This window comes from Erythrolamprus reginae, chromosome 2, assembly GCF_031021105.1.
Source record: "Erythrolamprus reginae isolate rEryReg1 chromosome 2, rEryReg1.hap1, whole genome shotgun sequence".
Classification (NCBI taxonomy): domain Eukaryota; kingdom Metazoa; phylum Chordata; class Lepidosauria; order Squamata; family Dipsadidae; genus Erythrolamprus; species Erythrolamprus reginae.
Window position 1 is genome coordinate 3,430,739 of NC_091951.1, and position 15,242 is coordinate 3,445,980.

Genomic DNA, 15,242 nt, shown 5'->3' on the forward strand with positions numbered 1-15,242 from the left:
CAAAGAACTCAATGAGAGTGAAAGTGAAAGTGGTTTTCAGATTTGCCCATTTTCTCACCTAAAATTAGGACTTGTGTGACGCGCAGCCATTTAACTTAGTGCTTATCTCTGCTTTGGGAACAATGGAACAGAATATCTGAGTTGGTAGGGATCTTGGAGGTCTTCTACTGCAACGCCCTGCTCAGAGAGGAACATTTCTGATAAGTGGCTGTTCAATTTCTTCATAAACACCTCCAGTGCTGGAGCACCCACAATTTCTAGAGGAAAGTCATTCCACAGATTAATTGTTCCAGTGCTGGGAAATTTCTCTTTTTACATGTAGGTTGGTTCTCTCCTTGAATAGTTTCCACCCATTGCTTCTTGAACCTACCACTGTTGAGCCAGGTGTCACCTATTTTATGCCTGTGCCTTTCGTTCTTTCCTGAACGTTACATTTTTTTCAGTTTCGATTTAATTTGTTAGATGGGGCCCAATGTATTGATTCTTCTATATCTTGAGCTTATCTTCTGGAGTGTTGTTATTCCTGTCAATTTGGTCTTGTCTGCAGATTTGATGAGTTCCCTTCTATCTTGTCTAAGTCATTGATGATGAAAAGAAATCTTGCAAATCCTCCTATTATTTTTTTCCATGTTCAGGGGAGTCTTGTGTCCTTCGAGGAGGTGGCTGTGTCTTTCTCTGAGGAGGAATGGTCTCAGCTGGATCCTGACCAGAAAGCGCTGCATTCGGAAGTCATGCTGGAAAACCATAGGAACGTGGTCTCTCTGGGTAAGAGTTTTCTAGTCCCCAATCAAAGAGTTCAAAAAGACAGATTATAATTAGTTTTTTTAATTTTAAAAAACAGTAATCAGATTTATTTATTTTATTTTTATTTTATTTTTTATTTTTATTTTATTTTATTTTATTTATTTATTTATTTTAATTTATTTTATTTTATTTTATTATTTTATTTTGATTCTGAGTGAGATTTGCATATATAGTGTTCTGTCGGGCTCTCTGGTAGAATCCTCCCAAAAATTCACAGACGTTTGAAAATCCAAAACAATGTTCTTTATAATGAAACTTCACTTAAACCAAGCCCTCTTTTGGTATAGCAAAGAGCACTCGTCTCCAAACAAACTGGTAACTTGTACAAGTCCCTTATCAGTTCTGTGATACTTAGCTTGCAGCTGTGAGGCAATTCACAGTCCTTCTTCTTTCACAAAGTGAAACACACTTTGCTCTGGTTTAGTTTCAAAGCGGGGAAAAATCAGCACACAAAAGGTCAAAGTCAGTAAAGCAGTCACGAAACACCACGATCAGATAATCCTCCACAATGGCCAAACCCACAGGCTGCTATTTATAGCAGCCTCACTAATTCCCACAGCCCCACCCAACCACAGGTGGCCTCATTTTCTTTGATAATAATCTCTCAGTTGTTGCTGCCTATGCATCGCTCTCCACATGCGTGGCTGTATCATTAACTCTTGTTCTGAATCCAAGGAGGAGCTAGATAATTGATCTCCTTCTGAGCTGTCTGCCACACTCTCCTCCTCCCTGTCACTCATGTCTTCTTGGTCAGAGGAGCTTCACCAGCAGATTCCACTGGGGCAAAACAGGCATGCAGCATGTGGATGTCTCCCCCACATCCACAGTCCTTGGGGCAGGAGCTGGGCCAGAGCTAACCACAACATATAGATAGATAATTGTAAAGAAAGATACATTTTCCAGATATTTTCAAAGCTTTCATGACTGATGAATATAGAAATCATCATGCTTATATCACACCACTATAAGCATGCAAGTATACAATCTAATTGAATTTTGAGAAGGAAGGAAATGCGCTTGGCTTTCTATATTTTGATGGTTTTCTCTAACTTTGTCATCATTTTCATTTCCCTTTTGCTTTGAAGGTCATAACTGGCAGCAGAATCAAGATCCCTGTGAACTGTTCCAACTGATCAATGATAAAAATGGAAGGGAGAAGTTTGGAATTGGAATGAAATTCAAAAGCCATGAGAGAAATCAGTCAAACAATTGGAATCAGGAAAGCTCATCTTCCACTGATGCTCCAATGCAGGACATTTTTCTCCAACAAGAGAAAATAAGGAAAAAATATACTGGGAAATTTTTGAAGCTAATGAAACCTAAAGTACAGGTAAATGAACATCATTTAACCCAAAAGAAAGGGGAAGATTCTATAAGAAGACACACCGGACCAAATTACAATAGGACATCCATCCTTTCTCTTGGAAATAACTTCCTTTCATCTCAAAAAGCGATTGACACAAAAGAGAAGCCTTATAAATGTTTGGAATGTGGAAAATGTTTTAGAAGAAGTGGGCATCTTACTTCTCATGAAAGGATTCACACAGGGGAGAAGCCGTATAAATGCACGGAGTGTGGAAAGACCTTTGCCCAAAGAGGTCATCTTATTTGCCATAAAAGGATCCACACAGGGGAGAAGCCGTATAAATGCATGGAGTGTGGAAATACCTTTGCTCATAGCAGTACACTTACTATCCATAGAAGGATCCACACAGGGGAGAAACCATATAAATGCATAGTGTGTGGAAAGACCTTTGCTCAGAGAGGTAATCTTATTTCTCATAAGATGATCCACGCAGGGGAGAAGCCGTATAAATGCGCGGAGTGTGGAAAGACCTTTGCTGAAAGACGTCATCTTATTTCCCACAAGATGATCCACGCAGGGGAGAAGCCGTATAAATGCGTGGAGTGTGGAAAGACCTTTGCTCTGAACAGTACACTTACTATCCACAAAAGGATCCACATGGGGGAAAAGCCATTTAAATGCTTGGAGTGTGGAAAGACTTTTGCTCAAAGACGTCATCTTATTTGCCATAAAAAGATCCACACAGGAGAGAAACTGTCTAAATGCTTGGAGTGCGGAAATACCTTTGCCCATAGAAGTACAGTTACTCTCCATAAAAGGATCCACAGAGAGGAGAAACCATCTAAATGCAAAGAGTGTGTGAAGACCTTTGCTCTGAGCAATAGACTTACTATTCACAAAAAGATCAACACAGAGAAAACGCCATTTAAATGCACAGAGTGTGGAAAGAATTTCCTTATAGATATAATCTTATTTCCCATCAGGTGATTCACACAGGGAGAAGCCTTATGCATGCATGGAGTGTGGAAAGACCTTTGCTCAGAGCAGTGGACTTAGAAACCACAAAACAATCCACTTAGGAGAGAAACCTTATAAATGCACGGAGTGTGGAAAGACCTTTGCTCAAAGAGGAAATCTTATTTCCCATAAGAAGATCCACACAGGGGAGAAGCCGTATCAATGCATGGAGTGTGGAAATAGGTTTGCTCGGAGCAGTGGACTTAGAAACCACAAAAAGGTCCACTCAGGAGAGAAACCGTATAAATGTATGGAGTGTGGAAAGACCTTTGCTTATAGTAGTGGATTTAGAATTCACAAAATGATCCACACAGGGGAGAAACCATATAAATGCAAGGAGTGTGGAAAAACATTTGCTCAGAGCAGTAAACTTAGAAGCCACCAAAAGGTCCACTCAAGGGAAACGATATAAATGCATGTAGTGTGGAAAGACGTTTGCTTATATGAGTGGACTTAGAAGCTCCATAAAGATCCACTCAGGACAGTGTCCTTTGTCATGGTGCTATCGGATGCGAAAATTGTGGCTCCGTGAATTCACCCCAAATCCCTTCGTTGGAGGGTCACCTAAGGGCTGGAATCACCTTGTATAGGTGATGAAGAGTGGAGGGGTGCCCTGTAGGTTGTGCTTGATCCAGGGCTAATTTCCTCCCATGCAATGAAACAGCAGAAGAAAAAAAGAACGTGCTGTAGTCGTCTGTGAACAGTGACTGGAACTGGATGAGGTGACTCTTTTTCTCTTAAACAAAACCTAAAAAAAAAAAAATACAGTAAACTCTGGAAAAGGGACTCTTTGAAGAGTTGGTTTGCGGCAAACTGTTACAGAGATCCAAAAGAAAAGGATATTAAGAAGAGAGCGCAAAACTTTTAAAAATATAGAAAGGTTGGATCACTTACCTTTTTTGGGCAATAAGGCATTTTAAAGTGCTAGAACTACTTGTTAGAATTTTGATTATTTGTTTGAATTAACACAACAGAACTTGTTGGAATTTATGCAGTGTTGAAGTTAAGCAGAAAGCGCCATCTACTGGTGAATGGAATACATTATACTCCTTTAACCCTGGGGAAATAATGGTAAGACAGACGAGAAAGTAGAAACAACATCTGGAGGATTGCTGTTCTATCTATTGTTTTATATTTAACTACTCCCTGACTCCTGGAGCTCAAATGGTCAAAATACTGAAGACATCTAAGTAAAGTGACTTTTCAAATATCAGAAGTTAGGATTGAATTTATGGAAGAATTTGGAAATTTTCCTGGATTACCTAAAAATTCACTATTTGTGGGATATAAAGAACTTTATTACTCTATTCCTGGAGGAGCAAAAACAGGAGTGGGTAAATGGTTTCCAGATTGACTGTCTGAAAGCAAAGATAATTGAGACTCTGGGAGCAGTGATAGACCATTGACAGGCTACTACTAAGCGATGTTTGGACATTTTTTAAAAAGGCAAGATGTTTTGGGGGGGGGGGGTTGCAAAAATAATTGGTGCTGATGTTCCAAAGCATTTATGTTTCATAACAAAGAATCACAGGGAGATGATGTGTTGTGGTTGGCTCTGGCCCAGCTCCTGCCCCAGGGAATGGGGAGGTGGATTCAGGGGAAAATTCAACATGTCACAGGCCTGTGTTATTGCCAACAGAATCAGTTCAGAGTTTAGTTTCCTCGGACAAAGAAGAAGGTGGGAGTGACTCGCCAGAGGGGGGCTTGGCACATAGCCCAGGCAGTCAATCTCCATTATCTTCCATTGATTCGGATGAAGACGTCTTGGACCTACGCAAGCACAGAATTATGCGTAGAAGAGACCACGTAAGGACATATTAGAGGAGATAAGAGAGGCCACCTGTGTTTGGGTGGAGCTCCAGTAATTAGGGTTGCTGCTATAAACAGCAGCATGTGGGTTTGGCTGTTGTGAAAGAGTATGTGATCGCAGTTCGTCAGGAATCCTGTGTTGCTGGTTTCTGGACTTTGTTGATTTTTCACGCCTTTGAAAACAAAGCAGAGCAACATGTGTGTGTGTGTCTCACTTCCTTGGAAGAAGAAGGGGTGCGGAGTTTCTTCACAGCTGCTAGCTAAGTACTTAATGATTGCTTAAGGTTAATTGTACAGACTATCTGGTTGTTTTGGGACGAGTGCTCTTTGCAATACAAAAAGAGTGCTTAGTTTATTTTGAATTTTGGGATAAAGAACATTGTTTTGAATTTTCAAACGTGTGTGTGTGTGAAATTTGTACCCTTGAATTTTCGGGAGGCTCCTACCAGAGAGCGACCCCGGCTCTCTGGAACCAACCCCCCCAGAGATTAGAATTGCCCCCACCCTCCTTGCCTTTCATAAGCTACTTAAAACCCACCTGTGCCGCCAGGCACGGGGGAACTAAGATTCCTTTTCCCCCCAGGCCTTTACAATTGTATGCATGGTATGTTTGTATGTATGTTTGGTTTTTTATATTAAGGGTTTTTTAATTCGCTTTTAGTATCGGATTATTATTGTACACTGTTTTATTGTTGCTGTTAGCCGCCCCGAGTTTTCGGAGAGAGGCGGCATATAAATCCAATAAATAAATAAATAAATATAATATAATATAAATAATATAAATAAATAATATAAATAAATAAATAAATGGGAAGCTAGAAAGTGCATCAGAAGGGATAATGAATAATGACCAAAAAGTCCAGGAAATAGAGGAGACCAGGGGAAAAGATAGAATGGACAAATCCACAAACAAAACAAGGAGCTAAAGAGAAAGCAATAAAAATTAATGAAGCAATTCAGGGAAAGTACATGCTAAAAGACGAAATAATTATTTTGGACAAAAAAAAATTTTTTTGAAAAGAAAATGGAGAGTCGTGCAGATCCTCTGGAGGATTGACAACAAAAGATGGTAAAGGTGGAAGAAATACTTAAGCACGAAAGATGTAGATGAAGAAGGCAAGCCAAGGGAGGAATTTGGGAGGCAAGTCAAAAAAGCAAATAATTGAAGTATTAAAATGAGCAACAGATGATGGATAGAGGAAATATTTTATAACACAAGATTGCCATTAATAGAAGCTAAAATAGAGGCAGACACAAGAAGGGGGGAATAATAAAATGCATATTTTATATAATATATTAAAAGTACTGTATATACTCGAGTATAAGCCGAGTTTTTCAGCCCAAAAAATGGGCTGAAAAACACAGCCTCGGCTTATACTCGGGTCATTGACAAAGTCACCACATGAGGGCGCCATTGCTTGAGCCAGAGCGAGGAGGCACCAGCTTTTGTCCCCTCTCGCACCCTGTAGTTCCTCTCCCTAGCTCAAGCAGAGGCAGCCATTTGCTCCAACCGAGAGGGGAAAAAAGCAATGGTGAGTAACTATTCCTTGCTCTCTCTGCATTGGTATTTTGTGGTAGTTGCTGTCCTTGCTTGGATAGGATCTAATAATGTGTTATGAGGCAGAACTAGACAGGAATTCTTTTTCTATCTGTCTATCTTTCTATCTATCTATTTTTCTATCTAACTATTTTTCTATCTATCTATCTATCTGTATCTATTTCTATCTATCTATCTATTTTTCTATCTGTCTGTCTATCTATCTTTCTATCTATATCTATCTGTATCTATCTATCTATCTATCATCTATCTATCTATCTGTATCTATTTCTATCTATCTATTTTTCTATCTATCTATCATCTATCTATCTATCTATCTATCTATCTGTATCTATTTCTATCTATCTATTTTTCTATCTATCTATCTATCTATCTATCTATCTGTATCTATTTCTATCTATCTATCTATCTATCTATCTATTTTTCTGTCTGTCTGTTTGTCTATCTATCTTTCTATCTATATCTATCTATCTATCTATCTATCTATCTATTTGGTTTTCTATGCTGATAACCTCACAGCAGCTAATGCTGAAGCTCTTCTTTGGATACACTTATTTGTTTGTTTGTTTGTTTGTTTATTTAATTGGATTTGTATGCAATCCCTCTCCAAGGACTCAGGGTGGCTCACAGCATATATAAAAACAGAACAATAATGTAAATCCAATTAATGATGAGAAGGAATCCAGTTTTGAAGGATTTTAACTCTTAGGTTTTAGCTTTGTTCCTGATCGAGCTACTTTTTTTACTTTTTAATTTATTGTTAATATTGTTAATTTGTTTACCCTCTTTTAAATTTACAGAGCTAGTTTACTGGTTTTCTTTAAAATAAATATTCTAAAACATGTCTCAATTAATGTAATTTTATTGTTTTCCATTTTTATAAGTTACCAGTAGCCACTGCATTTTCTAACCTCGGCTTATACTCGGGTCAATACGTTTTCCCAGATTTTGTGGCAAAAATTGGTGCCTCGGCTTATACTCGGGTCGGCTTATACTCGAGTATATACGGTAATAGTTAGATATAAAGATTGGGTGTCAAAAATGGTGACATGACATGAATACCAATACAGTGATACCTCGTCTTATAAACCCCTCGTCATACAAACTTTTCGAGATACAAACCCGGGGTTTAAGATTTATTTCAGAGACGACGTAGTTGTAAATTTCCTAGATTTAGTATTTGAAGTCTGGAGGAGTAGGATAATTTGTCACGTGAGGAGGAGTGAAGGCTCTTCTTGTGAAGTATTTCTGGACTCCTTCGATGGTATTAATATCTGATATGCAGTATGGATTCCACACAGGTGAGCTATATTCTAGAATAGGTCTGAACAATGTTTTGTATGCTCTGGTTAATAAATCAGTGTTTCTAGAGAAGAAGCTACGTAAGATTAGGTTTACAATTCTTAATGCTTTTTTGGCAATGCTGTTACAGTGGGCTTTAGCACTTAGGTCATTGGAAATGAGTACTCCAAGGTCTTTGACTGAGTGAGGGTCCGCTGTTAGTTCAGTTTTACCAAGTGTTGTGGTTGGCTCTGGCCCAGCTCCTGCCCCAAGGAATGTGGAGGTGAATGTGGGGAAAACATCCACATGCCCCAGGCCTGTTTTGCTCTTGATAGAATCTCCCGACGAAGTCTCCTCTGACGAAGGAAGTGTGAGTAGCAGGGAAGGGGGGAGTTTGGCAGACAGCTCAGGAGGAGATCAATCATCCTTATCATCCCTGGATTCTGAACAAGAACGTATGACGGACCCACACATGCGTAGAGTGATGCATAGGAGAGAACAACTGAAGGATTATTACAGGAGATAAGTGAGGCCACCTGTGGTTGGTGGGGCTGCTGTAATTAGTGCTACAGATAAAAAGAACAGCGTGCTGGTTTAGCCTTGTGGAAGTTTATGTGATTCATAGTTCGTCAAGATCGTGGTTTTGCTGTTTCCCTGTTCAAGACTGTGTGTGGACTTTCTGGACTTTGGACTCAATTTCCCAGTTACTGGGTGAGAAATTGGATTGCATTTAACCTGTGCCTTGTGTGTACCTTTGGCATTTAAAAAGGGATTTTTTTTTCTGCTTTTCTATTGATAAAGACTTTTGGTTTTCCTTCTATCATGTGGTGTGTGTCTTTCTGGACTAATTACCCTGTAATTACAGGCGGTTGGGACACGCCGGCAGAACACCAAGTATGTATTTAGTATTCAGATTCTTTTTACCAATGTGTAGGACGGAGCATTTGTTGGTAGAGATTTGAAGTTGCCAGTTGTTAGACCATTCAGCTACATGATTTATAGGAAATCATTTAGCACAGTGCAGCGAAATGTAGCAGCCATGAACCATACTTTCCTCTAAGTGGAAGATAGTAAAACTTATACCTTCTACATTTCGCTGTGCTGCACGAAGTATCCCAGCAAAAACAGTGAAGGGGAAGAAAGTCAGTAGAAAGCACACAGAGCTGCCCCTTCTTCACAACAACAGAGGATCTTTTCCGCTTGGAGCTCCAAGCCATGGGATCCTCAATCTGAGTATTGTATTGGCAGTTCTGTGTTAGCAAAAACTTCAGAAGAGAAGGATTGAGGGGTAGTGATTTCTGACAGTCTCCGAATGTATGAACAGTGCGGTCAGGCGGTAGGAAAAGCGAATAGGATGCTTGGCTGCATAGCTAGATGTATAACAAGCAGGAAGAGGGAGATTATGATCCCGCTATATAGAGCGCTGGTGAGACCCCATTTGGAATAATACTGTATCCAGTTCTGGAGACCTCACCTACAAAAAGAATGGGTCCAAAGACGGGCTACAAGAATGGTGGAAGGTCTTAAGCATAAAACGTATCAGGAAAGACTTAATGAACTCAATCTGTATAGTCTGGAGGACAGAAGGAAAAGGGGGGACATGATCGAAACATTGAAATATGTCAAAGGGTTAAATAAGGTTCAGGAGGGAAGTGTTTTCAATAGGAAAGTGAACGCAAGAACAAGGAGGCACAATCTGAGGTTAATTGGGGGAAAGATTAGAAGTAATGTGAGAAAATATTATTTGATTGAAAGAGTAGTAGATGTTTGGAACAAACTTCCAGCAGACGTGGTTGGTAAATCCACAGTCACTGATTTGAAACATGCCTGGGATAAACATATATCCATCATAAGATAAAATACAAGAAATAATATAAGGGCAGACTAGATGGACCGTGAGGTCTTTTTCTGCCATCAGTCTTCTATGTTTCTATGGGGAGGGGGGAGGCTGCAATGCCAGCAGCTTCAGGGGGCTCCGTCCCTCAATGGTTCATTTTCTTACCTCTAGTTGGCTCTGTGCCTTTTGATCTTTCTCAGGCGTGGGGAAAGCAAACCTTTGAAGGGACCGAGGGTACTTACCTTGCCGTTGGTTGTTGTGAGTGGTCCACGACCAGTTCAGTTAGTCACAGATTTTGAGGATGAACTGGGTCTGTCTTGGTACCCTAGGCCAGTGTTCTTGACTACTGAGTGAGAGCTTACAAAACTTTCGTCAGACCCATCCTCGAATACAACTCATCTGCTTGGAACCCATACCGCATCTCGGACATTAACACCCTCAAAAATGTCCAAAGATACTTGCTTACTTACTTACTTATTTATTTATTTGTCAAACAATTATAGGGTGATAATTTGTACATATTAAACATTAGATAAGTAATGATAAAAAGTAACAAAAGAAGATAATAGGACAGGGACGGTAGGCACAGTGGTGCGCAGAAAGACTTAATGAACTCAATCTGTATAGTCTGGAGGACAGAACGAAAAGGGGGGACATGATCGAAACATTTAAATATGTCAAAGGGTTAAATAAAATCCAGGAGGGAAGTGTTTTTAATACAAAAGTGAACACAAGAACAAGGGGACACAATCTGAAGTTAGTTGGGGGAAAGATCAAAAGCAACATGAGAAAATATTATTTTACTGAAATAGTAGTAGATCCTTGGAACAAACTTCCAGCAGACATGGTTGGTAAATCCACAGTAACTGAATTTAAACATGCCTGGGATAAACATAAGATAAAATACAGAAAATAGTATAAGGGCAGACTAGATGGATCATGAGGTCTTTTTCTGCCGTCAGTCTTCTATGTCACAACTACTCCTCTTCAGACGTTGTAAACTCACTATGATTTATAGTGAGAGTCCTGAAATCCAAACACAAGGTCCTGGGAAAATCCAGAACGGCAATGCAAACTCCACAAGCACAATCAGATAATCTTCCACAGTGCGAGGCCGGCACGCTGCCCATTTAACAGCAGCCCTAATGACTTGAACCCCACCCAACCACAGGTGGCCTCTCTTATCTCCTGTAGTACCTCCGAAGCTGTTCTCTTCTATGCATAGCTCTACGCACGCGTGGATCTATCACAGCTTCCTCATCAGAGTCTATCGAAGATAAGGAGGAGGATGACTGGTTTCTTCCTGGGTTGCCTGCCAGGCCCCCCTCTGAAGGTCCCATCTCACAGTCACTCCCTTCTTCAGAGGATAATTCTCTGCCCGAAGCTGTCAGCAGCAAAACAGGCCTGTGACATTTGGATGTTTTCCCCACATCTACCCCCACAGTCCTTGGGGCAGGAGCTGGGCCAGAGCTAACCACAACAGCTTCCCATTATTTAATTTAAATTTAATTTATTCGAGTTTTATACTGCCCAATCCCGTAGGACTCAGGGCGGCTTACAATGCAAATACAATACAATAAAAAGAAATCAAATATCAGTAATACAGTATAAAAAAACCCCAAACCCCAATTACAAAATCCATGCTAAAACTATAAACCCCATTATAAAACCAAGAAATTCAATCTATCACAGAACATACATAACGATCAAACATAACTTGGCCGTGCTTGATGTTAAAATTGATGGCCCCCAAAGGTCTTAACAGCCTTTGAGAAAGTCAATAGAACGGGAGCAATATGGACATCCGGGGGTGAGGGGCAGTTGGTTCTGTCTGAATTGCGTTCAAAAGCTACTGGCTGGACACAGGAATGCGCAACTCAGGAACTCAAGTTGATGAAGACAATTCAGCAGGAACTGGTTGAAGAAGTTTTACTCTTCATTGTATCATCTTCCATTCTTCTATTTACAAAAGGTACTTTACTGTTCTATCGGGCTCTCTGGCAGAATCCTCCCAAAAATTCACAGGTACAAATTTCAGACACATTTGAAAATTCAAAACAATGTTCTTTATAATGAAAATTCAGTTAAACCAAGCCCTCTTTTGGGCTAGCAAAGAGCACTAGTCTCCAAACAAACTGGTAATTGGTACAAGACCCTTATCAGTCATGTGATACTTAGCTTGCAGCTGTGAGGCAATTCACAGTCCTTCTTCTTTCACAAAGTGAAACACACTTTGCCCTGGTTTAGTTTCAAAGCACGGAAAAATCAGCACACAACAAGTCAAAGTCAGTAACGCAGTCATGAAACACAACGATCAGATAATCCTCCACAATGGCCAAACCCACAGGCTGCTCTTTATAGCAGCCTCACTAATGACCACAGCCCCACCCAACCACAGGTGGCCTCATTTTCTTTGATAATAATCTCTCAGTTGTTGCTGTCTATGCATCGCTCTCCGCAGGCGTGGCTGTATCATTAACTCTTGTTCTGAATCCAAGGAGGAGCTAGATAATTGATCTCCTTCTGAGCTGTCTGCCCCACTCTCCTCCTCCCTGTCACTCATGTCTTCTTGGTCAGAGGAGCCTTCATCATCAGTTTCCACTGGGGGCAAAACAGGCCTGCAGCATGTGGATGTCTCCCCCACATCCACAGTCCTTGGGGCAGGAGCTGGGCCAGAGCTAATCACAACACCTACTATAACTATAAACCACGATATAGTAAACCAATCCACCCACAAAACCACAAGACTAATCACACACCAGAACTGACCAAGGAACCACAACAACAGTACCCACTTCAAAGGTGCATTGCTTCTTATATTGTTCTAACCTAGTCAGGTTGCAGCTGTCGCTGTGACTCAGCAATATGACAACTTTGCATAGTCACAACCTTTTTACCTTAAATGGAATATTACCTAGGATAGTATAATCCTTGACAGGTTCCATAGAGCCGGGGCAGCTACAGAGAAGGCCCTCCCCTGCGGTTCCAGCAACCTAGATTGCTTAGTCGATGGGATCCAAAGAAGGCCGACTGCAATCTTATTGATCTCTGGGAGGTATGTGGCAGGAGCGGTCCCGTAAATAGTCAGGCCCTAAGCCATGTAGGATAATCCACACCTTGAATTGTGACCGGAGACTAATCGGTAGCCAGGGAAGCATGCGGAGTGTTGGTGTTATATGGGCGTACTGAGGAACACCCATCACAGCTCACGCGGATGCATTCTGGACTATCTGCAGTCCCTGAACAGTCTTCAAGGGTAGCCCCATGTAGAGCACAATGCAATAATCAAGAAGGTGATGAGGACCTGAGTGACTGCGCTCAAGGCCTCCTGGTCCAAATAGGGCCATAACTGGTATACAAGGCAAACCAGGGCAAAGGTCCTCCTGGCCACAGCTGAGATAAGTGTTCGAGGTTCAGCTATGGATCCAGGACACCCAGGTTACGGACCTTGTCTGAGGGAGTCAGAGTCCATCCACTGCCCCCTCTCCAGGATGATGGATGAATAGATGGAACAGTCGTTCAGAGGGAACGCCCAGAGCCACTCAGTCTTGTCTAGATTGAACCTGAGTCTGTTGGTTCCCATCCAGATCCTTAGAGATGGGGCGCCACCACCTTATCAAAAATCAACAGGTTGGACACTGGCCTAAAGTTCTTCAACTCGGCTGGATCCAGGGACGGTTTCTTGAGAAGGGTCACACAACCCCTCACTCAAGAAAGCTTTAATCGGCACCTGGATCCAGCTGCGTGTCACCTCCAGCCAGGAGGTGCACAGGTCCAATAAACAGGTGGAGTTAACTTTCGCTAATGACATATTGCATCCGGATTCACATTCCAATGACTTAACTTGTACATTTTAGAATTCTGTTTGCAAAAATATATTTTACTAGGCTAGCTTTGATTTCTCAGTGTGAATTGTGTCATTATTTCTAGTAATTAAAGAGGCCGGACAGAACATTGGTCAGCTTCCTTTCTGAGCATGTGCAGTGCCAAAATTCAGCTTTTGTGCATGCAAAAAAACAAAACACGGAAAAATTAACCACCAAAAGATGGGAGTGCTCACAGACTAGCACCGACTGATCCACTTCAGTGACATCATTGTGACATCACCAGCAAGTCACTACCAGTTTGGGCGAACCAGTCCGAACAGGAAGGAACCCACCCCTGATCTGAAGGCATGTGTAATATCCTAATGTACAGAGGTAAGAACATAAGAAGAGCCCTGCTGAATCAGGCCAAAGCCCATGGAGTCCAGCATTCTGTGTCACACAGTGGCCCACCAATTGTCCATGGGGATCTTGAGCAGAAAGAAAAGGCAAGACCCTCCCTTTCCCTTGACCCCCAACAAGTGGTACTCAAGGGAACCCTGCCTGCCTCAACCAACATAGAGGCAGCACTTGGGCATCCGTTTCAATAACCATCTATATGCTTGGCATCCATGAATCTGTCTAATCCTGCCTTGAAGCTATCCAGGCTGCCAGTTGTCACGACCTCTTCTGGAAGGGAATTCCACAAACCAACGACCCTCTGAGTGAAGAAATATTTCCCTTGATTTGCCCTCACTTTCTCACCTATGAGCTTCAGGGAGGGGCCCCTCGTCCTAGTATTGTGTGATAGAGAAAAGAATTTTTCTCTATCCACCTTTTCTATCCCATGCATGATTTTATACACTTCGATCAAGTCACCCCTTAAAACACCGTCTTTCAAGGCTGAAGGGACCAAGGGGTTGCAACCTGGTATCATAAGGGAGGGGCTCCATTTCCGCTCACATGATCACCACATCCTGCAACTGTTCTTCAGGTTTTAGTCCTCAGGCCTTTAATTATCTTAGCTCCTCTTCTTTGCGGTTTCTCCAAAGTATATATATATATATTTTAATAATGTGATGACCAAGACTGGACACAGCATTCCAGGTGTGGTCTTACTAAATTTTTATAAAATGGTACTAATACCATTAGTATCATGTGATTTTGACTCTGTCTCTGTTTATGCAATCAAGGATTATACAGTACAGTCATCCCCCGCTCGTTGCGAGGGTTCCGTTCCAGGACCCCCCGCAACGAGCGGGTTTTCGCGAAGTAGCGCTGCGGAAGTAAAAACACCATCTGCGCATGTGCAGATGGTGTTTTTACTCCCGCAGCGCTAGCGAGGAGCCGAAGATTGGGGGCGGCGCAGCTGTTTTAAAATGTCGCCGCCGGCATGGGGGGCTTCCTAGCAGCCCCCCAAACCCGGGTTGGGGGTCCGGGGGGTGCTGGCAAGCCCCCCATGCCGGCGGCGACATTTTAAAACAGCCGCGCCGCGCTGGCTGTCGGCGCTTTCGAGCTGAGTCCCAGAGCGACTTCGCTCCGGGACTCAGCTCCAAAGCGCCGACAGCCAGCGCCGGCGAACGGCTTCTCCGCGCTGGCTGTCGCCGCTTTCGAGCTGAGTCCCGGAGCGAATTCGCTCCGGGACTCAGCTCCAAAGCGCCGACAGCCAGCGCCGGCGAACGGCTTCTCCGCGCTGGCTGTCGCCGCTTTTGAGCTGAGTCCCGGAGCGAATTCGCTCCGGGACTCAGCTCCAAAGCGCCGACAGCCAGCGCCGGCGAACGGCTTCTCCGCGCTGGCTGTCTCCGCTTTCGAGCTGAGTCCCGGAGC

At 42.3% G+C, this 15,242-nt stretch overlaps 1 protein-coding gene across 1 annotated transcript in view; it reads left to right on the forward strand.

Moving 5' to 3' along the window:
• The window catches only part of LOC139158520 (zinc finger protein 708-like), a 13,004-nt gene extending 9,040 nt beyond the window's left edge, over positions 1-3,964 (forward strand). The window contains 3 exon segments of the mRNA XM_070735842.1: positions 636-765; positions 1,890-3,077; positions 3,079-3,964. Coding sequence (XP_070591943.1) covers positions 636-765; positions 1,890-3,077; positions 3,079-3,539 — 1,779 coding nt within the window. The 3' untranslated portion in view covers positions 3,540-3,964.
• Positions 3,965-15,242: the final 11,278 nt, after the last annotated feature.